General features: G+C 51.1%; 1 protein-coding gene across 2 annotated transcripts; it reads right to left on the bottom strand.

Moving 5' to 3' along the window:
- Positions 1 to 356: 356 nt before the first annotated feature.
- LRRC15 (leucine rich repeat containing 15) lies at positions 357 to 21,008 on the bottom strand. Of its 2 annotated transcripts, none has more exons than XM_082393283.1 (2): positions 13,742 to 21,008; positions 357 to 5,985 (listed from the first exon to the last, which is right to left on the bottom strand). In XM_082393283.1, the coding sequence occupies exon 2, from the start codon at positions 5,978 to 5,980 to the stop codon at positions 4,253 to 4,255; it is 1,728 nt and encodes a 575-aa protein (XP_082249409.1). In that variant the 5' UTR covers positions 5,981 to 5,985; positions 13,742 to 21,008; the 3' UTR covers positions 357 to 4,252. The 2 variants fall into 2 exon arrangements, with proteins under 2 accessions (XP_082249409.1, XP_082249410.1); XM_082393284.1 differs by lacking the exon at positions 13,742 to 21,008 and adding an exon at positions 9,790 to 13,669.
- Positions 21,009 to 22,100: the final 1,092 nt, after the last annotated feature.

The following is a 22,100-nucleotide window of genomic DNA, read 5'->3' as shown; positions in this document are numbered from 1 at the left end:
ACTTCAGTGCCTTTCTGAGACATAGAAGAAACTCCAGCCTGGGAGTCTGGAAGCCTGGTTGTCTTGCAAACTCAGCCACTAGTTCACTAGGTGACTAGGGGAAATAAGATTGGGACATTTCCTGTCCCAATCTTACTTTCTTCATCTATAAAATGGGTTGAACCTATTCTTAAGGCCCCTTCTGGTCACAGTGACCTATAGACATCATTTTGGCCCCCGCTCACTTTCCAAAGACCTTTCCCAGCCTGGAATTGGTCTCTGTGGGGGGCTGTCCAGGTCAGCCTTGCATTCGTGTGACAAGCGTAGAATCAACAGTGAGATCCCCCAGCCAAGGCGCCCACAGTATCACACGTGTCTTGTGTATACCATTTATTGCTGATTCTGCACACCAAATCTGTTACAAGCAGCATCCAGCAAAGACAGACCCCCAACCTTGCCCACCAGGGCTCACACTCTATAAAACCTCGGGGGCCTAGAAAGCTCTAAATGCATCACCAAGCACCTGGGACTATTTGCAATGATTCTTTAAGCCAGGCAAAACTGATCTACTTTTGAAGGCAGCACGAAGGCAACAGGTTTGTGAGAACAATCTCTCCTTAGGTCAAGGAGAGAGCTCAGACTGGGAGGAGTTTGGCCTGAAGGAGTGTCTGCCCCATGCCTCTCTGAACCACAGCGAAGACCTGCTCCCCAAGACCACCACCACCGGCTCCCCAGCAGCCCCGATTCAGTTCCGACTGTGGGATCTGTAGGCTGAATTCTTTGAGTGATTCATAGCTAAAGGCCGGGCTACCTCCAGTGTCTCTTTAGCAACTCTAGTTATCTAGTTGTCTCTAGCTGTCTGCTCGCCACAAGCTTCCTGAGTTTGGAAATGATTCCCATCACTGCACTACACAGACATCTGTGACAATTGTATTGTTGCCCAGGAAGAGTTCTGAGAAGGGTGTTGTGCCTTTAAATTCTAACGAGGAGGAACAATATACACTCAGCCCAACAGTTCCTTTGAGAGAAGCCAGTTTTTCTTTAACGGGTGGAGGAGTTTAATTTTTTCCTGTATTCACAAAGCTTTGGATCCACACAGTAGCAGGTGAGGTTCCAATGGCTAAGACTGCGGAGCAACAGGACAGTGACCCCCGTTTTCTTTGGTTTAACGATGAAAGCCCAGGACAGGCCATGAGGTCTTGTACAAAGCTTAAAGAGAGAAGGTAAACCCACAGCCTATTGAATAATGTTGCGGAAGACAAGTGGTTTTAGACCCTCTCACATGTACTACTCATGCGCAGGGGTGCTGTGAGGGTTAAAAAGAAAATGGCTCTTAAGTGCTTTGAAGGGTATCCATGCACAGTAAGCATTTTTGAAAAACAGTGGTTCTAGCGGGCTTTTATTATCTTTCCTCCAACATTGACCCTCCACTCCAAATGGAGTACTGGCAAGGGGAACTAGAAGCCAGTGAGCAAAGGGAGAAAGTGAACTCAACTTTTGGGGGACCAAGCAGCTCACTCCAGCCCCAAGAAGTGAGCAAACGCATCATCCTGTTGGAAAGGAAACTCCACCCACATTTTCTGGCAGCTCCCTGACCAGACAATGTGGTTCAGAAAGACCAAAACGCCTGCCAAGGAAGAGGAGACCCAATGGCTCTTCCAGTCCACTCTGGTGGGAGAAAGGAACAGGCAAGCTCAGAAGGCCAGGTAAAGGGTCCACCACCCCCACCCAGGGTGCTCCTCTGGGGAGCCATCTGAGGACAGCTGCCCTCAGGCCAGCCTTTGGCCTGGAGACACGTGTGATATCCTGGGCCAGTGAGGAAGATATTCCAAGGTCATGGCCAATGCCATCAATACCCAGGGGTTCTGGGTTCAGCTTGGCAGTACACACTGGATGAAGAGGACTCCTTCCTCACCTCTCTGCCATCTCTGGCCCACTTGTACCTTTGCACAAGGAGACATTGGAGCCTACTTACAAGGAGCATCTTGAGGAATGCAGTGCCAAACCATGCTTCCTGTCTGGAGGAGACCAAGCCAAGCTGCCCCTTTGGGCCCCAGGATCAATATGGCAGGCCACCATCAGTGGAATGATGCCCATGACCCAAGTTCTGGACTCACGTCCTTTTGGACCCTGGCAAGCCTTGATACATGTCCACCAGGTGCTATAAATAATTTGAAAACATTTTGGAGACCCAAATTTACCTTGGGGATACTATGTCTTTTGCCTTAACAGGCCCCATCTCTCCCAGATTCCCTGTGACAGAGAGTGAAAAGCTACAAAATGCACAAGTTCTTACACACTCGTTTTGTTGGGACCTTTCAGCATCATGCTGTTAAGGCCCAAGGGGATTTCTTATTTGTCTCGTGGGGCAGAGGGAACTAGTAAAGGCCAGTCAGGATTGATCGCAGATTTCCAAATCCCTGTAGTGTTGGATGCAGCTCTTTCCTGGGCAGACACAGACACCTGAAATTCTCCATTTCACTGTTTCTACTTCTAAACTGGTATACCAGTTGTCCAGAGAAAGACACGCATTGTCCTGAGTGTACTTTCTTTACCAGTGTGAATATATATGTAGCAGGAAGGATGGCGAGGGCAGGTATTCATGTGACTGCAACTCTGGACCAAACAACTCAACTCTTATAACCAGACCACAGGCAGGGAGAGGCTCCACAGAGGGCCCTGACCCAGTGTGACCTATCTGTGTACCCATGTTGCCTGCTGTGGATGAGAATGCTGAAGTTCAGTGTCTAGCTGACCGTAATGTCGATGGAGAATTTTACCACAACCAGAGGGATTGCTGGGTTCCATTACACTTGGCTGTCCAATTAAAGGATCTCATCTCTGAGCTATTTCACTTTCCCAAATGGAGAGTGAAAATTAAAAACAGATATAGGCATATCATGCCCATAAAAGGCCCAGGCAGAAGAGCCTCCAATGAGCAACAGACAGCTTGTTGGCAGGGTAGAGTGTGTGGTTGCATGGGCCTCTCTAGTTGAGATGCCTCTGACCTGGCCAAGCCTGGTGCTTCAAGGTCTGGGATTTAATACAATTTCCCATCCAGGCCAGAGTGTACCTACATCTTCTCCTCCAACCCTGGCAGCTGGGCCTTTGCAAGGGCTGGCTGCAGGTGGAGGACAGTGAGGGGCTCATCCTGACCCATGGGGAGCCAGTTCCCAGGTAAGTTCATGCCACCTCCACAAGCCCCAGTCTTCTCCAGTAAAAGCTCAGGATGGAGGATCCTGGCGATGTCTCGTTTCTTGATTTGGGTGCTGATTACACAGGTGTGTAAAGTTTGTGAAAATCCATCAAACTATACACTATCATGCTCCCGCTTTTCTGTATGCATATTACACTTCCATAAAAAGTTAAAAGAGAAAAATCCTGGGGGTGAACACAAGGACCCCCAGGCACCAAGTTGCTTTCTCCATCCAGTACCAATAAGCTGATTTTCAAGTTTTTTGGGGGGGTGAGAAATTCTACATGATTTTATTCCTTAAAGGACTAAAATTTTCAAAGCAAAGTTTGCAGTTCAGAAATATCATTCTCTAAGCGGCTAAACTTGTCGCAGCGGTGCCTTTCTTCCTTTTCCAGATAAAAATCATAAGAGATGCTGATGATAGTCCGGCCTCCAGGACCTGAGCAGCCTCATTTTTCGCTTCTCTCTTTCATAGCATCCTGAAAGCCAGGGCACTTGGCAGTTCTTAAGAGATAGCTAAACGGTTTGAAGCCTTCTTCGAGGAGAGAAGTCACCTTGCCTTCAGGAGTAGGAAGTGAAGGGAGACCTTTCATTGAGGGGACAGGGTAGAGCCATGTCACAAACAAGAGGAGCAAAGAAGGGGAATCAACTTACATAATACTTGGGAGCGGGGCTGTCCCAGTGGAGAACTATTCCCACAAAGTGGCAGGTGTGTAATAATTGCGTCTATAGAGGTTGGCAGGGGTGCAGACACAGGGAAGGTGGTTTTTGGAGGAGCGCTGGTGAGGTTTTAGAGGAGGGGCTTTCTTGAGAGAAGCCCAGGGATGTGAATTGGGAACACCGCAGGGTTTTTGCCACAGTGGGTTAGGTCTCCCTGTTGGTAAGAAGGCTCTGCAAGAACCTCTTCTACAGGAGAACCAGGCAGGTCAGGAAAAGGTGGGGGCACCTTTCTCTCGGGGACCGGAGAGAGGGGGAGCAGGGGATGGCTCTGTGGACCCAGGGGTGGAGGCAGAACAATGAAATCCCGGATCCTCTGGGGTCCCACCGTCCCCCAGCCCTGGCTCCAGCCTGCCTCTCTTAACACTCATTGGGTGCCTTCATTTGCATCAGGACTGCATGGCTCCTCTTCTTGCAGCAGCAGCAGCAGATGCAGGCAGCCAGGGAGCAGGCCAGGGCAATGATGCCGATCACAATGGCAGCAATGGCCAGCCCGCTCTGGGTAGAGGGTGTGGCCCGTGTCTCACGGTTATCGGTGGTCCCGATGGTGGTCAGACTGGTGTAGTCCTGCGTAGTGCTGGCGAATTCAGTGGTGGAGGAGATGCAGGTGGTGTCAGAGTAGCTGGGTGTCTTTGGTTGGGTGGGCACCACTGTACCCTGGACACTGGAGACAACAACATTGACGTCGATGATGATGAGGGACTGGCCTCGGACACTGGCTGGGCTGAAACACACCGGGAGCGTGTCTGTCCCCAGCCTGGCCTTGTTGACTAGGAGCCAATTGTGGAGCGGAAGGATGTCTGAGTCACACCTCCAGGGGTTGTCATAGAGCCGCAGCTCACACAGCTTCCCCAGGTGATCGAAGACACCCAAGGGCAGGTTCTCCAGCTGGTTGTTCTGCAGCTGGATGGTCATGAGGGCATTGGCGTTGGCGAAGATATTGCCTGGCAGCTGTCTGAGGCGGTTGTTCTGCAGGGAGATGTTCTGCAGATTGGCCAACATGCGGAAGACACTCCCGTCCAGCTCCTGCAGCACATTGGTGTGGAGGGACAGCTCCCGCATCTCCACCAGCCCATTGAAGGCATCCGGAGAGATGTAGCTGATCTGGTTGTGGCTGAGGCCCAGGACCTGCAACTGGCGGAGGCTGCTGAAGACATTGTCCGGGAGGGAGGTGATGTGGTTGTCATAGAGCCAAAGCTCACGCAGGTTGTGCATGGGTCCAAAGATGCCCGGAGAGAGCTCCTTCAGGGAATTCCCGAACAGCGTGAGCCGGTTGAGCTGGGGCAGCTGCATGAAGATGCCGGCGGGCAGCTGGGAGATGTGGTTGTTGGACAGATAGAGCTTCTGGAGGTTACGGTTGTTGTGGAAGAGGCCAGGAGACAGCATACTAATCTGGTTCTGCTGCAGGGCCAGCTCCTGGAGGTTGCCAAGCCCGTCAAAACAGCCCATGGGGAGGTCTGAAATCCTGTTCTCGTACAGCCGGAGGACCTGGAGGTTGTTCAGGTGCTGGAAGACCCTGGGTGAGAGGTGGCTGAGGCTATTCTTGCCCAGATTGAGCTTGATGAGGCCCACCAGGTGGTCGAAGACTCCGTCGGGGATAAATTCCAGGTGGTTGCCATGCAGCTGCAGTTCCTTGAGGTTGCTGAAGTGGGTGAAGTGAGTCGGCTGGATCTGCACCAGCTGGTTGCTGGACAAGAGGAGCGACTCTAGGTTGTCCAGGCCCTGGAAGAGGCTGACGGGCAGAACCTGAAGCTTGTTGTTGGCGAGGCTGAGGTAGCGCAGCGAGCCCAGATTACGGAAGGCACTGGGCGCGATGTGGGACAGCTCATTCTTCTCAATCCGCAGGGCGATCAGGGCCGAGACGTTGAGGAACGGGGATTCGTTGAGCTCGGTGATGTGCGTGTTGAGGATCTGCAGGCTCATGGCGTTCCAGGGCAGCGGGGTGGGTACCACCATGATGCGCGCCCCCGTGCACTCCACCTGGGAGGCCCTGGAGCAGGTGCACTCTCTAGGGCAGCCATGGTAGGCCCAGCCCACGGCCCAGGCTTGGCAGCCTACCAGCAAAAGGAGATAATGTCTCAGCGGCATGGCCTCTGCAAGGAGAGAAAGGGCACGAGTCAGGACCGCCTCACTGACGCTTCAGCTGTTTTTAAGCCAACGTCAACCTTGGGTGCCAAACACTGGCTTGCCTTTGAACCCCATCACCACATACCCATCTCATGCTACCTGTGGTCTGGTCTGCAGCCTCTTCATTTTCCCCCAGGCCTTCCTATTTCCATGCCTTTGCCCAAGCAATTCGCCCCACTTGGAGGGCTCTTCATCCTCATCCAAATCTTCCCCACACTTCTAAGTCTAGCTCACAGCCAGTCACCCCTAGGAAGCTTTCCAGGATTCCATGAGTCAGCTTTAGTTACCCTCCCGTGCAGGTGATTTTCCCAACTTCCATTATGGCCTAAGCCACAGCAGCCACACATGGCATTCACTGTGTCCCCGTCTGTCTCCTTCACTAGTCAACAGCCTTTGCAAGGGCAGGGATGTTCGTGTCCTGTCCCTGGGAGTTCCTTAAGTCAGGAGCAGTATCTTATCCATCTCTGTGTCTCTCAGAGCACCTGGACTTGCTAGTTGAACGTGGCTTCCTCAGGAGGAAAAGATAGGAAACGAGAGCAAATAAACAGGGCCTGAACCTGGGGGAAGATGCGGAGGCCACAGACATGAACGCCTGCGGGGAGGAGCAGCAAAAGCCAGCAGAGCAGGGCCACACTGCGACCTGGTGGAAAAGACAGCAGGGAAGCTCAGCCTTCCCTCTCCCTGGGCCCCGCCGCACACCGACCAGCACTGCCCCAGCGCCACCACCACCAACCTGCCCCTGTGTTAACCCTTTCACAGGGGCTTCATCTAGGTTTAATCCAAACCACCTTCCCAATAAAAGGAAACTATCCACACCACTTCCTGTCTCTCTGGAAGGGTCTGCTGTGGGTCGGCCGAACGTCTGGGGTCTGCCTTCTGGGTACCAGTCCCAGTTTCCAAAAGAAACATTGGGTGGCCTTGAGTAAGTCCCAGAAAACTTAGGATGTACTTTGAGCTGAAAGTTGGTAGGCCCAGACGCTCCCGCAGACATGGTGCTGATCTGGGAATGGAGTCAAAGTCATGCAAGGTTTGGTGTTTGAGATCAGGTCCATACAAATAGAAAGTGGAGATGGGGGGCATGGGGACTGGGCCCTACGTGAATATTTAAGGACCACAAATCAGCTGTTTCACTCGAATGAAGCTTGAGGCCTCCAGGCTCAGCTTCCTCATCTGTTAAGTGAGAGTGATCACATCTGCCCCCTCCTGAGGCCGTTGTGAGGAGCAAATTGAAGAAAGGCTATGAGGGTGTTCTGTGCAAACGTGTGAGCAAGTGCCAAGCTCCCCTACGACATGGCCCTTGTAGACTCTTGGAGGCAGGAAGGCCTCAAGGTGCTTTTAATCTTGGCATTCTTAGTCAAGGGACTATGGATTTCTGTGTATGTGTAGAACATCTGTAACTTCCATCTGAGATTCAAAGGGGTCTCTAACTCCCAAAGGGTTAAGAACTGCTGTTCATGCATGCCCATCATTTTGGGGGAATGCAGGAAGCAGGGAAGCTGAGGCTCAGAGCTTAAAGCCAGCATCTCCAGATTCCTGGATGAGAACTGTGAGTGTTACTGCAGTGTCTGTCCTTTTAATGAGCAGAAGTCCTGAGTCAGAAGAAGGAATTTCAAATGATGGCCTATAAGGCATAAACTGGCTGGGTGGAGAAGGTATTTCTCTGGCCTTTCTTTGTTCCCCTGAACTCATGGAGTCCTGAGTCTGGCCCATAACTCAGAATAATCCAGGCTTCCCAACCTGGCCTCAACTCAATGTACCCCTCCCCTGCCCCCAACAAGCTTACTCTGAGGACAGAACCCAAGTTCAACCCCCACCCACCCAGGCCTTGTTGCCCTAGTTACAGCCCATCCAAGCCCTGACCTGCTGTACCTTCCATCAAAGACTCAAATAAGTATGTAGAACTGTGGAGAAATGAAAGAAAAATAACAACTTGACAATGGAGTCTAGATTCAAAGGAAGGGGGCCAGATTAAGCTATGGACGCATCTGAAAGAATGAACTTGTATAGATAAATGTTGGATCCAGAACTTGAGAGCAGAAAATGAACAGCTTAGAAAGGAGGCACTGAAAAAGTGACTTAACATCCACCCTTAGATGTTAGGGCTTTTTATTGATGGTAGCAGAGAAAGAAGACTGCTCACAAAAGCTAATGTGATCTTAGACTGCATTAATAGAAGTATTAAGTATGGAACAAAGGAGGTGATAGTATTGCTCTACACTGCCCTCATCAGTCCACATCTATAATGCTGTTCTCAGTTTCACCCTGAACTGCAAGAAGGCCAAAGACAAACTGGTCTATTGAAGGCCTTCTAGAGAAGAGTAAGAGGATGGTGAGGGGATGCAGAAACCAGACCATCTGAGCATCCATTGAAGGAACTGTGGATGAATAGCGGAACGAAGAGAAGATGTGATAAGCCTGCAAGCACTTTCTTAGTGTACATGAAGGGCTGCCCTGGGATAAAGAAAACAGCCTTAGTGTGGCTCTCGAGGTCGAAACTAGTACACAGAAGCTATGGGGTCGTGCATTTTAGTTCATCACCAAAGACAGCTTGTCTGAATCAGAATGGACAGCCTCATAAGGCAGTAAGCTCCCCATCCCTGAAAGTGTTCAAGCAGAAACTAAGCAGAAACATGGTAAGGAAGCTGGAGAGAAGATTCTACACCTGGTAGAGTATTGGACTAGATGACAGCTGTCCATCACCAAGACTATAGGATTCTAAGGCTGAGTCCCAGGGCAAGGATATGAGATCCATCAACCAGGACAATTGTGCCTGTGCTCCCAGGGGGTCCACGCAGACAGTTGTGGGTGTTTGCCCATCCCCTTGATATATGTGTGAGAGAGATCTACCCCCTGGACTGACTTACAAAAGGTGAAGCATCACTCCTGGTGATGAGGCACCTAGCACTTAATTCCTATGTATACGCCTATGCCCAGGATGCTTCAAAACAGTGTTGTAGCCCAAGTATTAGGGACTAAATTAAAGTGCCCATAACCTGAAAAGCCCAGGGCAGTCTCTGTCTAGTTTCCCCATCTATAAATGAGGGTGTGGGCCAAGGAACCCTCTGAAGACCCGTCTCAGACCTCTCTGAGTTTGCACTCCCCAGCTGGGGAGGCAGCATCAAGCCAGCCCCAGGAAGGGCCCACGGCCAGGGGTGGTGCCTCATGGCTTGGGAAGAGGAGGAAAAAGATAACTCCCTTATGGGAACAGAGCCACTGTTGTTTAAAACGAACCACACTCAGCTTAACGAATATTGCAAGAATTTGCAGATTTTCCCTTTTATGAATCCTCGTGTCTGCAGAGCCCACTCCAGCACCACATGCACCGCTTTCCTACTTTCCAGCACTTGTTACCGCCACGGCTGGCACTGACTGCTCCAAAGGACCTCCAGGGAACCTACCCCAAACCCAGCTGCAGAGCCCTCAGGGGAGGGCGGGGCCGCAGGAGCAGGGTGGACAACCAGCCGGGCCCTTGGATTTCCAGCAAGTGTGGCCGGCGTCCGCGGCAGCCTGAGGCCCTCAGGAGCCCAGCACGCACCGGACTAATAATCCACGCTGCCCTGTGCCGCTTGGCAGCCGTGACAACACCAGTTAAAGACCCACAAAGCTGCCCTAATTACACCCTCCTCCTCCAGGCAGCCAAACGCATCCTTAGTCACTGCAGCGACTTGGTCCAGCCCCTGTCCTGGGAGAGGGGGCAGCGTCGCGTCTGTCGCTGGCCCAGGGAATTCACTGAGCCCGCAGACACACGGAAGGACAGACAGACAGCTCACCTGGGCACTCTGACGTGGTCCCTCCCCAGGAGTGGAAGCGCTTGGACCAGGCGCTCTGGCTCCGGTCTCTCTAGCAAAAACAGCCTCTATGACTCATGGGCAAACACATAATTAGCCCCGAAGCCCTGAGCTTTGTTGGTTGGTGGGTTGGGACTTTTGGGTTTAATACCATCATCACATTCCCGAAACACGAGGTTCCCTGGGAGGAGACGCCTTCTTATTTCAATGCCATGGAGCAAAGCTTTTGGAAAGAACCTCGGAGACGGATGTGCTACTCTGTCTTAACTCTAAGTTGGAGTGTGAGTTTAGGTAAATTCTCCAGACCTCAGTTTCCCCTACTGTAAAGACTCCCAGGGGCCCTTGGCAGCTCTGATATCTTACCAGAGACAGAAAGGAGATTTGGCCTGAAGCCCCGCCATTCCCACCATCCCCTATAGGTCACGTGGAACCACCAGCAGTGCCACCTTCACATGGAGGCTTGAGGACATTGTATCCATCTTTTCAGGCCCTTGCTTGCTTTGAACCTTGCTTCAAAAGTTTTCCAGGCAGGGCAATCCCACTTGTTAACTGGCGCATCTTCACATGGCCAAGAGCCATTTCATGGATCAGGGAGCTGAGAGGGGGGCCTTAGGGAGGCCCCCTCCCAGCGCACCTGGGGAAACTGAGGCCCAGACAGGAAATCTCCCTCCCTGACCTGTGCCCTCCCCGCACAGAGGTCTCCCAAAACATGGCCTCATCAGCGTTGAGACGTTGCCCCGTCCACCGAGGGAGATGCCAGGCATGGGGCTGTGTTGTCTCCTCTGTACACAGCCGGCGTCAGCCTCAATCAAGCCGCTCCCCTCTGCGCGGTCCAGCGGGTCTGAAGCCACTGTCTGAATGAGAGGCTCACTGTATCCTGACCTCCCCGTCTCGCTTGAAGGGGGTAACCACTGTGTTCCCCAGATCAGTACATAAATGTCGCCTGGAAGTGCCTGGGAAACTCGCTTAATAGAACCGAACTCACAGCACTGCAGTGATGAGGATTATACGAGTTAATGCATGTAAAGCACTTAGGCTTGTTCTTGGCCCAAAATGAGCACCCGATAAATGTTACTTACAATTATTGTTCATCTTGTTGAGTAAAATCAGAATCTCTGGAGGCTCCACCCACAGAGCTCCTGATCCCTAGGTCTGGGGGGGTAGGGGGAACGGGCCAGGACCCTGCACATTTAACAAACTCCCCAAGTGACTCTGATGCAGGGTCCCACAGCCCGCAGTCGGAAGCACCACTTGAGGCCTAGACCAGCTGGGACCCCATGCTCCTGACCTATGTCATTTACTGCCAAGACAGAGAGACTGAACCCTGGATTGGGGAGGCTGAAGGTCGGGCCATAGACAGGGTCCAGCCCCCTCTGTCGATATTTCCTTCAGTGGCCCTTTCTCCGTCCCTGTCAGAAATCTGGGGTCTGTGCTAAGTTGAACCCAGCAGTAGAGGCTGCTCCCAGAAGCAGAACTTAGAGCCCAGGGCATCAGAGATGCCAAGGCCTTTTGAGCCCATCTGGTCAAACCATCTGGTCATTTTGTAGATGGGAAAACTAAGGGGCCCAGAGGGAGGAGGGGCCTTGCCTGGGCTCACACAGTCAGTGGAAGATTCCAGACACCCAGATCAGGGCTCTACCTAACCACAGAGCTTGGTGACCCCCCTGAACCTTACCATGAGGCTTTAGGACCTCGTCAACCACGTGTCCAGCTGTGCCTAGATGCGGGGAAGAGGTGGCTTCTCTCCCTCCATTCGAAAATGATCTCAGGCTCATCTACTATCCACCCTCCAGCTGCCCAGCATGATTAGTCAAGGTCAAGTGCCTCTCCCAACTCCCAGGCTGCATGGTTTGAGGGATGTTCTTCCTCAAGGCTGCTCTGATGCTCGTGTTTGCTCAGTTTCACCTGAGTGGCTTGAAGGAGTGGATGGAAGAACAGAAGAAGTTGTTCAACCGGAAGGGGGTGATCCCATCATCTCAACACACAGCCCGGCTCAGGGCTCCACCCCAGACACATCCTGGAGCCCCAAGGGAAGAGCAGCCACATGCTTACCCGCCGCCTGGCTCAGTCACTGACCCCATCTCTCACGGCCCATCAAGGTCAAAGTTCAGTCCATTTGTTTAGAAAAGGAAATGAGTACGAGGAAACAAGTCCTTTCCAGCCCTGGGGTTAGGGGAGGTAGGGCTTCTGGCAGAGGCCAGAGCAAGGCTGTAATTAGCTTGGCAGAAGTGGCAGGACATACTGACAAACTTGCCAACTGAGCAGGGAGACGCTTCCACTTGGGGCTTTTATTTTAAAAGCCATGGGCTACAGCCCCCTTCTCAGGGTAACACCTGGGGGGCCCAACTTAGATAAAATGGACCAGCCCCTCATCAAAGCATCCTGACAGAAGTTCCTAAATCCTGTGTCCCCAAAGCCCAGGGAGGCAGTGAAACCAGAAGCTGCAGTCAGTCTTTCACGGTCAGGATTTAGGGAGGAAAACTGCCACGTGTAGTCACAGCCCCGGGAGTGTTTGCTGGCAGGACCGAGCTGGAACAGCTTCTCTCCCAGCTCTCCTTATTTCTCCACATCTGGATCTACTTCCACTGGCAGCCCCGCCCCCCCTCCATTTACTGAGCAAGCCCAGGTAGTGTCCCCAGCCCTGGGAGAGCCTTCCGTGCCCTGACTTTCTGCAGGGTCTGTTCAGAAGGCTTCCCCGCACCCCGACCTCTCTCACATTCTTGTCTCATCCCTGCAGAGCCCGCCCAGCTGACTCAAGACCACAGGCAAATAGGACTGTCTGGCCCTGAATGTACCCCAGATGTTCAATCGATTCAAAGTATTAGAAGTGACAGCCATTACAGAATTTCTAAATTACAGAGCCAGTGGCACCAACACTGGTTGATATGGTGATATAATCCTAAAGGAGAAGCCAGAGCGTGACAGACAGGCATCTAGCACCTTCAGTCTGAGTGATGTGTCATCCAAGAGAGAGTCGCAGCCTGCCCTGAGGCAACACATTTGGCCCTGGAGGTAGACTGGCTCTCTCATACTTGGCACAGTGGGAAGCTCTAGAAAAGTTCTGGTTTTTCACAGGTGGTTCCTTGGCCCCGCTCCTGCCTCTACATTGGAGCAGAGAATCTGGTAAAGGTACAACAGTCACAATTTTAAATGCAAACCAGCCTCATCACAAATCCATCTCCAGCCCTGACTCTCCCTACCCAAAGTCATTAGTGGCCAAGGCAAGAGGGGAAAGATGCCAGAATGAAGTCGCCTAAGCCACACACAAACTTAGAATCTGGAAAACCCTGAGTCCACAGCTGAATTCCAAATTGGAAATCTAAACCAGGCGCCAGCACATCTGCTGAAGCCACTTTTGTAGCAACTAGAAGTCAGTCTATGAAAAGAGGATAGCTCTGTCACCTGGGATACCCCCATTGGTCCTCAACAGACCCAAATACAGGACAGGCTGCTGGTGGCCACCATAGTAAGTGCTGGGGAAGAGGACTTGGGTTCAGATAACCTGGATCTTAAAAAGAGAAACTCTTCTCCCAGTGGAGCTAGTATCCCGAAAGAGGTAAACTCGGTGGGTAACTGGTGTGATATTCAGTCAACTTTCAAAGTCAACTTTTTGCCGGTCTAAAACATCTTCTCAGCGTCCCAGGTCGACATCCAGGACGGGTCAGGACAAAAAGAGTAAGAGGCTGGTCAGGGATCCGCAGAGAGGGGCTGTGGCCCCAGGCACCTGGGCAGCGTGAGCTCGGCCACGTGCCCCTCCAGCGCAGGCTCCACCGGCCGCGTTCTGAGAGCATCCCCAGGCACCGCGCCAGCCCTGCCCCTTCTGGACGCTCTTCCCGGGGGAGCGGGGTCAGAAAAAAAGGAGGGGGAGGCTAGCCGGGTCCTTCCAGGCCGGTGGGAGGGAGGGAGGAGGCAGGAGGCCAGCCCTCCTACTTACCAGCAGCACAGCGCCCGCCCGGCCGCCGTCAACCAGAGGGAGCCAGAGAGGAGGACGTGGGACGGCTCACGGCTGCTGCATGAGTGCGGCTCGCCGGGCCCTCCCCGTATTTAAAGGATGCCCGGCGTGAGTCACCGCCAGGGGCAGTGTCGGCGCGGTGGTGGGGAGGGGCACGCGCGCCACTGCAGCGCCCCGACGTGCGAGGACAGAGGTGCGGCGTCACCCAAGGAGGCAAGCCTGTGCGCTCAGCGGAAGGGGTTTCCTTCTGCCAGTTTTTTGGATTTTTTTTTTTTCTTTTTTAAGAACACATTTTCCTCTTGTCTCTTTTCCTCCAGTGTTTCTTTTGGACTCTCTCCGCTGCATTGGCCGCTGCGGTTCTAGAAAAGACATCCGTTCTTTTCCTTTTAAACTTTCAGTTCGGAAGCAATTTCAAATTTACAGAACATTTGCAGGAACAATACAAGGAACCCTCTTATTTGCTTAACCCACTTCACCTGTTGTTAAGGTTTTGGAAAAATTCCGAGGAAAGATAAAGTTACCCCCAGTGTCCCTCCTAAAAACAATGTTTCTTTTATTTTATTTATTTATTTTTTAAATTTTTTGGCCGTGCCACGGGGCATGTGGGATCTTAGTTCCACCACCAGGGATCGAACCTGTGCCCCCTCCAGAGGAAGCCTGGAGTCTTAACCACTGGACTGCCAGGGAAGTCCATAAAAATGATGTTTCGATTGCCTTCTGACATCATGCTCTGTCCCCTCACTGCCCCCTCCCAGAAGTGGTGACACATGGCAGTGAAGGGATATATCAGAATGCGGAGCTCCCTATGCCCTGCACCTCTGCATTGGAGCTGTCGTCCTGCTGCCCCAGTAGGAAATAAGAAACCATTTCTACTCATGGTATCACCAAGAGGGCCTGGGAAGGAGAGAAAGAAGTCATAGTTGGAGGGGCAGGGAGGCTGTTAAACCCCAACTTCTCCAAGGTGGAGCCTCAACAAGGTATGAGCCACACTGGATTAAGCCACCTGCCCTCCCCTGGCTCAGTTTACCCTCTCAGCCAAGTGGGGAGACTAATGTTTACACACAGTGCCTCATGGCATGCTGAAAGCCTTAATTAATGTTTGCACTGTGTTTTGAGAGCTGTGATGAAAGGAAAACATAAAAGTGCATAGTGTTATTACTGAAATAGTCATTTGGGGAGCTTGCCATAGTCAAGCCCTTCAGCCTGAATCATGCCACATTCCTCCTCACCGTGGCCCCATGATTCAGAGGCAGAAACAAAAAGTGCCCTGTCCATTAAGTCATGCTGGCACAAAAGGGGCAGGATACTTGGAGGGGGTCTCCACAAAGCTCCCAGCCCATCTCTTCAGCCACCAGCCTTCCTTCCAAATAATAGTCCACGTGGAAAACTCCCTCCCTCTTACTCCCCTGGAGCCTCCATATCCCCACATTCGGGTCTTCAACTGCCTTTCCATAGAACCTGAAAGAATAAGAATATTCCCTCTTTACCTTCTTTCCTTCCTTCCCAATCCTGATATTCAGCTGCCCTGTGCTAGGCCTTATGCTGGGAGCTCCAGACAACACAGGGATTAATCAGATATGTTTCCTGCCCGTAAAGAGCTGACACTCAGCGGGCAGGAAGAAAGAAAGGCTGTTCATGAAGCACCTACTGTGAGCCAGAAAGCCCACAGCACCTTATTACTTTACTTCATCTACACCGGCTTTCTCAGCCTCACCGCTATTGACATTTGGGACCAGAGGATTCTTTGTCGTAGGGAGCTGTCCTATACATCATAGGGTACTTAGAGCATCCCTGGCCTCTACCCACTAGATGCCAGTAGCATCCCTCCCAAGTTGTGACAACCAAAAATGTCTCTACACAGGGCCAAATGCCCCCTGGGGAGTCAACACACGCACACACACACACACACACACACACACACACAACTGAGAACCACTGATTACCAAATAATCCTGCGAGTGGGAGTAATTGCCCCCACTTTACAGATAGAAAAACTGAGGCCCTGGGCAGTTAACTAATTTCCCCAAGATCACACACTAAGTGGCAGACCTAGGATTCAAATCCTAGACTGTGGATTGTATGCTATTTCCACCACATTGTGTGCTCAGACACACATAATACTGTAGATAGAAGTGCGGTTGTGTTGGGATTGGTGGAGAGGAAGGATTAGGTGGGGACGAGGGGAGTGAAGTCACTGACAGAAGCTTCCTTGGGGTAAGGTTGATACCTGTGGGTGCATTTGAAGGGATAGGGCTTGAGTTTCATGTAAAAGGTGGCTTGAAAAGATGAGCAGGGGGAATTCCCTGGCGGTCCAGCGGTTAGGACTCGGCACTTTCACTGCCGTGGCCCAGGTTCAATCCCTGATTGGGGAACTAAGATCCTGCAAGCCAAGTGGCGCAGCCAAAATAAAGAAAGAAAGAAATTTGTTAAATTAAAGAAAAAAAAAAAGATGCACAGGATCTGGAAATGAGGTGGCAGTTAAGGACAATCACGGAGTCAGAGCAAGAAGGCGAGAGAGCTCACAACCAAACACTGTGTGTGGCTAGAGCCCAGGGTGTGTGACAGACCCAGCTGGGAGGGCTGGGATGCGTCCCTGAGGAGTGGGATGTCCCTCTGCAGGCAGAAGGGAGCCACCGAAGGTCTTGGAGGAGGAGAGAGGCACAGTCAGAGTCACGCTGCAGGACGTGCAGTACCACAGGGTTTCCAGGTTTCATGGAGGACCCTTGGGTGCTTGCAGTTTTCAAAGCACTTCTATCATTTTCTTTGGTCCTCATGAAAAGACACGGGTTTCAATACAGTAACCGGTCCGTGCAGGAAGGACCGTTCCCCATATTAAGAGTGTAAAGATTTATTGTATCGCACAGGGAACTAAATTCAATATCTTGTACTCACCGATAATGGAAAAGAATTGAAAAAAAGAGAATATAGATATATACATATATATGTGTATAACCGAATCACTTTGCTATATACAATTGAAAGTAGCACAATATTGTAAATCAACTATTCTTCAATTAAAAAAATTAAAAAATAAGAGCGTCTGTTGGGATCCAGCTATAGGACCTCAGAGCTTCCGCTCACTGAGCCCCTCTCTTTCATGGAGAAGCATACTCTCTGCTACAGAGAAAGCAAAATGACCCCACTCAGTCCCCAGAAGTGAAATCTATTATTGGTGAAAGTAAAAGCCTGATTCACTACCCGCAGGTCCTGTAAACCTCAGGGTTCACTTTCTAGCCCCTCTGGGAGAACCAGAAGGACCAGGTTGCCTCGGGGTTCAGAGAACTCAGCACTCCCACCCACGCATGTTTCTCTAGTTTGGTGAATAAGCACAGAATCCAGGGAACTGCAAACCATACCATCCAGCCTCCCCGCTGGGGAGGAAGCCCCTCCACCTCACCGTCAAGAGGTGAAGTTATGACCCACTTGGTCTACTTCCAGGATGGGGCTGTCAGTACTGCACAATGAGGTCCTCTGGTAGATTGGCAGAATAAAAAAGATGGAGACACCCAGGCTTGGCAAGGATGCTGGTGGTCTCATGCACTGTTAACGGGAATATAAATTGGTGGAAGTAGATATCAAAACTCAAAACATGTAAACCAGCGTCAGTGCCACGTTCACTGACAGGACCATGTGGGCACGAAGCTATATGTTCAAGCATTGTTGGTAATAACAGATCTTTGTAAATAATGCAGATGTCCGTCCATAAGACAATGATTCCCTGCATCATGAAAACCCATACCAAGTAGCTAATATAAAAAGGGGGTTCACCTCTATTTGCTGAGAAAGAAAAATGTATATGATGTTTTAAGCAGGCTAATATATATAATATGGTTGCAATTATTGGTTTTAGGAAAGCACTCTTTCCGTTTGTTGATCACGATCACACAAAAAGCCAGATGGTACAAAACTTCAATTTTCCCATCGCATGGCCCTTTCAGTGCCCATGGAGTCAGCCTGAGATGGGCACCCAGGGCTCTTGTCTCTGCCTGTCCCGCAACTTCTCACCTTCCCCAGGTGGCCCTGTTCTGCCCGCACCTGCTGCTCCCCTCCCGGTGGCCCAGCTGTCTTGGAGGCAGAGAAGGCCACGCCCCTGAGCTCCAGATGAATGGCTGTGGTTCCCAGCTCATTCCCACAGCCCCAGCTGTTCTCTGAAGGAGGAATTTTAGGTTGTTCCTCAGAGCAGTGAATCTCAAAGACAAACAGGCATCCCTTGTGCTCACGTAGACAGCCTCTCCTAACAGGACTGGGATGTGGCCGCCACCTAAGTCTCTGTCCATTTACTCCGTTTTATAAAAAACCTTTCCCAGCACAGATAAGGAGGAACAAGAGAGAAGAGCGCAGGTGAGAGAAAATTTCAAACAACTATACATCTGTGTGTGTGTGTGTGTGTGTTTACATGTACACACAAGTATATCTTTGTCTATATCTATTATATAAATGCACAGAAAAAGATCTAGAAGGATACACAGAAAACTGCTCCAGTAGTGGGGGTAGGGAGTAGTGATGAATGAGGATTTTTTAGAACTATCTGTTGCTTTATGTTTCATTAAAAAAAAAAAAAGACAAAAATGAACTTATTTCCAAAACAGAAAGAGACTCACAAACACAGAAAACAAACTTATGGTTACCAAAGGGGAAAGGGGGGTTGGGGGAGGAATAAATTAAGAGGCTGGGATTAACATATACACATTACTCTGTATAAAATAGACAACCAACAAGGACCTACTGTACAGCACAGTGAACTATTCTTAATATTCTGTAATAACCTGTAAGGGAAAAGAATCTGAAAAAGAATATATATAAACTGAATCACTGTGCTCTACACCTGAAACTTACACAATATTGTAAATCCAACTATACTTCAATTTAAAATTTTTTTAAATAAATAAATAAACATACATTCCTGAATTTCATCTAATTGATCATTAGGACAACTATTTTAAGACAAAAACCAAAATTCTATTTTTTTAAATGTTTCTTTTGAATCCTGGCTCCCTGGACCCTCTACAGATGGTTCTCTTCCCCACTTCAGGCCCCATCGTCCCTGCCCTCGCCCATAGGCCAGCCCCTCAGACATTTGGGATCCATGATCAGGCTCACCTCATTCCAAGCCCCTTCCTCTCCTGCACCTTTGGACACATCATATATTTCCTTCCCTCCACCATCCTGGTTGCTCAGCTTGGAGCCCCAGCTCAGCAAACCAAGCGTTCATTAAAGGTCAGGCCCAGCCAAGGGCCCGTATACAGAAGTGCATTTGTCTGAAGGGGACTCAAACACATGAACAGTCATATTCAAGTGTAAGGCATATATGAGATGGGGCCACACAAGGGAGCCGCCCAGCCTGCCTGAGCCATGGGAGGAAGGCTTCCCCAAGGAGGTGACCCTTGGTCTAAGCCTGGTAGGATGAGCAGGCATTTGAGCACACTGGGAAGAACAAATAGCATTTGCAAAAGCTAAAATGCACCAAGGACCATGGCACATCGAGCATGTGTCAAAGAGTTCCAGATAACCAGAGGGCAGGGTGTGTGTGAGGGCTCTGCAGGAACACCATCCAGGGGGAATGCAGGATGTACTGTCTGAAGGGTCCCACCAACTGGACTCATTCTGTAGGCAATGGAGGGCCATGGAAGGATTCAGCCAAGGAGAGATGTGGTCAGGTTGGTGTAGGGCAGTGGTTTTCAACCAAGGGTGATTTTGCCACCCTCTCAGGGGACATTTGGTAATGACTGAAGACATTTTTGGTTGTCACAACTTGGAGAATGCAAGTAGCGTTAAGTGAGTACAGGCCAGAGATGTTGCTACATAGCTTCCAGTGCCCAGGACAGCCCTCCACAACAAAGAGTAATCTGGGCTGAGACGTCAAGAGTGTTGAGGTTGAGAAACACTGGTGTAGAGGATGGATGGTTCTGGCAGCAGTACGGAAGATGGATTGCTTGGGAGGAGGGGGTGTGGGTACAGAGACCTAATAAAAAAAGTATAGCAATAGCTCAGATGGGAGATGATGAAAGCCTGAGCTAAGACCAGACAGTGAGGACTGAAAGAGGAGACTGAATCAAAAGTTATGTAAGGAGTAAAACTGGTAAAACATGGTGATGGATTGATTACGGTGGTAGGTGGGGTAACACAATGGGGCTGTCACTATATGGGTTAGGTCACAACAAAGTGAGCCCCAAAAAGCAAGAGCTTAAATAAGATGAAGGTTTATTTTCCATCTAGAGCTGGAATAGTGGTATATCAGGGACTGAGATCCCATCTATCTAATTGCTCTGCCATCTCAATCCATGGTTGCCATCTCATGGCTGAAATGGCTGCTTCATCCCCTGCCTTCACATTCATATTCCAGCCAAAGGAAAGGAGGAAGGGCTCAGTCCTTCTTTTTCAAGGCATGACCTAGGAGCTATACATATCATTTCTGTTCACTTTCTATCGGTCAGAACTTAGTCGTATGGCTGCCCCTATTGCAAGGGAAATGTAGTCTTGAGCTGAACGCCATGTACAAAAGTAAAACACTTATAACTATGAAAGTAGGTGTGCACAGTCACTGGGGGGCTCTTAGCAGTCCATGCCACAGGTGATGAAAGAGAAAAAACTCATGAAGGAAAGCAACCAGGTTTTCAGCATGGTGCGTACCATTAAGAGGGGGAGAAGACACAGGGGAGGGCGTTGGGAGCAAGGTGGCAGACTCACCTGGACAGGCTGCATTTGAGCCCCATGGGACCACAATGTAGACTGTCCGGCGGAGTCTGAAATCAGGGTCTGAGCTCAGGAAAGGGTCTGGGTGCTGATGGAGGTCTAAGGAGCCATAGATGAGGACGTTGTCCAGAAATGGTGTTAATCTGGAGTCCAAGAACCTCACGGATTAAAGCAGGCTCTACACCTAAAGGATGAGAGGGAGAGGTAGCGGGCGACTCCGTGAGACAGCGTGTCAGTGCATGTGCTGTGCATGGGCGATTTTCTAGAGAAAAAAAAAAAATCTCATGACTTTCGTCAGATTCTCAAGGGGTCTGGGTACAGAGTGAGGTAAGAAGAAGGTTCAGAAAGGCAGCCTGGGGCTTCCCAATATTACTGAGGCTGACAAAGGCAGAGCAGCCAACTGTAGGGACCAAAAAGAGCAGTGAGGGAGGTGTTAGGAGCAGCATGATGCAGCGTTTGAGGGGTGGGGCAGAGTTTACGACAATGTGGCGGCCGACGGGGGAGCCCGTGGGCGTGGTGGTGGTGCTGAGCCCGTGAGCGTGGTGGTGGTGGGGAACCCATTGGCGTGGCGGTGGTGGTGGTGCGGGAGCCTGTGGGCGAGGCGGTGGTGGGGGAGCCCGTGGGCGTGGCGGTGGTGGGGAGCCCGTGGACGTGGCGGTGGTGGGGGAGCCCGTGGGCGTGGCGGTGGTGCGGGAGCCCGTGGGCGTGGCGGTGGTGCGGGAGCCCGTGGGCGTGGCGGTGGTGCGGAGCCCGTGGGCGTGGCAGTGGTGGGGGAGCCCGTGGGCTTGGCGGTGGTGGTGGTGCGGGAGCCCGTGGGCGTGGTGGTGGTGCGGGAGCCCGTGGGCGTGGCGGTGGTGGGGGAGCCCGTGGGCGTGGCGGTGGTGGGGAGCCCGTGGGCGTGGCGGTGGTGCAGCCCGTGGGCGTGGCGGTGCTGTGGGGGCAGTAGAATGAGCAGGCGGAGGAGGCAGGGTCCGGGAGCGAGGGATGGGAGAGAAGGCTCATCCTGGAGGGGACACCGGGCTTTTGGGGTGACAAGATTCAACATGTCAGAGGTTGAGTGGAAATGTCCAGCAGAGAGGGAGGAATTGTGAAGAAATAGAGCGAATGATATTTTCTTGAAACAGGTTCCTGACACCAAATTCAGGTGTGGTCCCAGCACCAGGAGCAGAAGTGCCTGCTGTCACAGAAAGGGCTTAGGCTTCTGGGGTGCTTGCCACCTTTACCTGTCTCTGGCTGGGTCCTTCGTGAGTTCGTCACTTCTCCAAGCCTCCCTGTCCCCGTGTGTGAACTCAGTAACAGCCTGCCTGACATGACTGATGAAAGGATGAGAAGAAAAATCATGTGAGAAGGGCCCAGCTCAGTCCTGACGACAGTAGATGCTCAGTAGGTGGGCGGGCCTTTCTCTCTTCCCCACCTTCCTCTTCTTATAGAAGAGGATGGCTGCTTTTTACTTCTCAGGAAAAGGGCAGTCTTTGAAAAAATGACTTTCTAATCTTCCTACTTGTCCCAAAGTGGCACGATTTGGGCCATGTAAAGTATTGCACACCAGCCTCATGAGGGAAGAATGAAACACTTAAAATATGCAGAATAATATTAATGGAACAAACAAGTAGAAAGTCACCTTCTTTTTTCTCTTTTCCATCATAGT

The sequence above is a fragment of the Balaenoptera borealis genome (assembly GCF_965194805.1).
Source record: "Balaenoptera borealis genome assembly, chromosome: 5".
Classification (NCBI taxonomy): domain Eukaryota; kingdom Metazoa; phylum Chordata; class Mammalia; order Artiodactyla; family Balaenopteridae; genus Balaenoptera; species Balaenoptera borealis.
This window is presented reverse-complemented; position numbering and strand designations above follow the sequence as displayed.

Bases quoted from the DNA above. Each gene is read 5' to 3' on its own strand.
- LRRC15 (XM_082393283.1), bottom strand. From the start codon at position 5,980: ATGCCGCTGAGACATTATCTCCTTTTGCTGGTAGGCTGCCAAGCCTGG.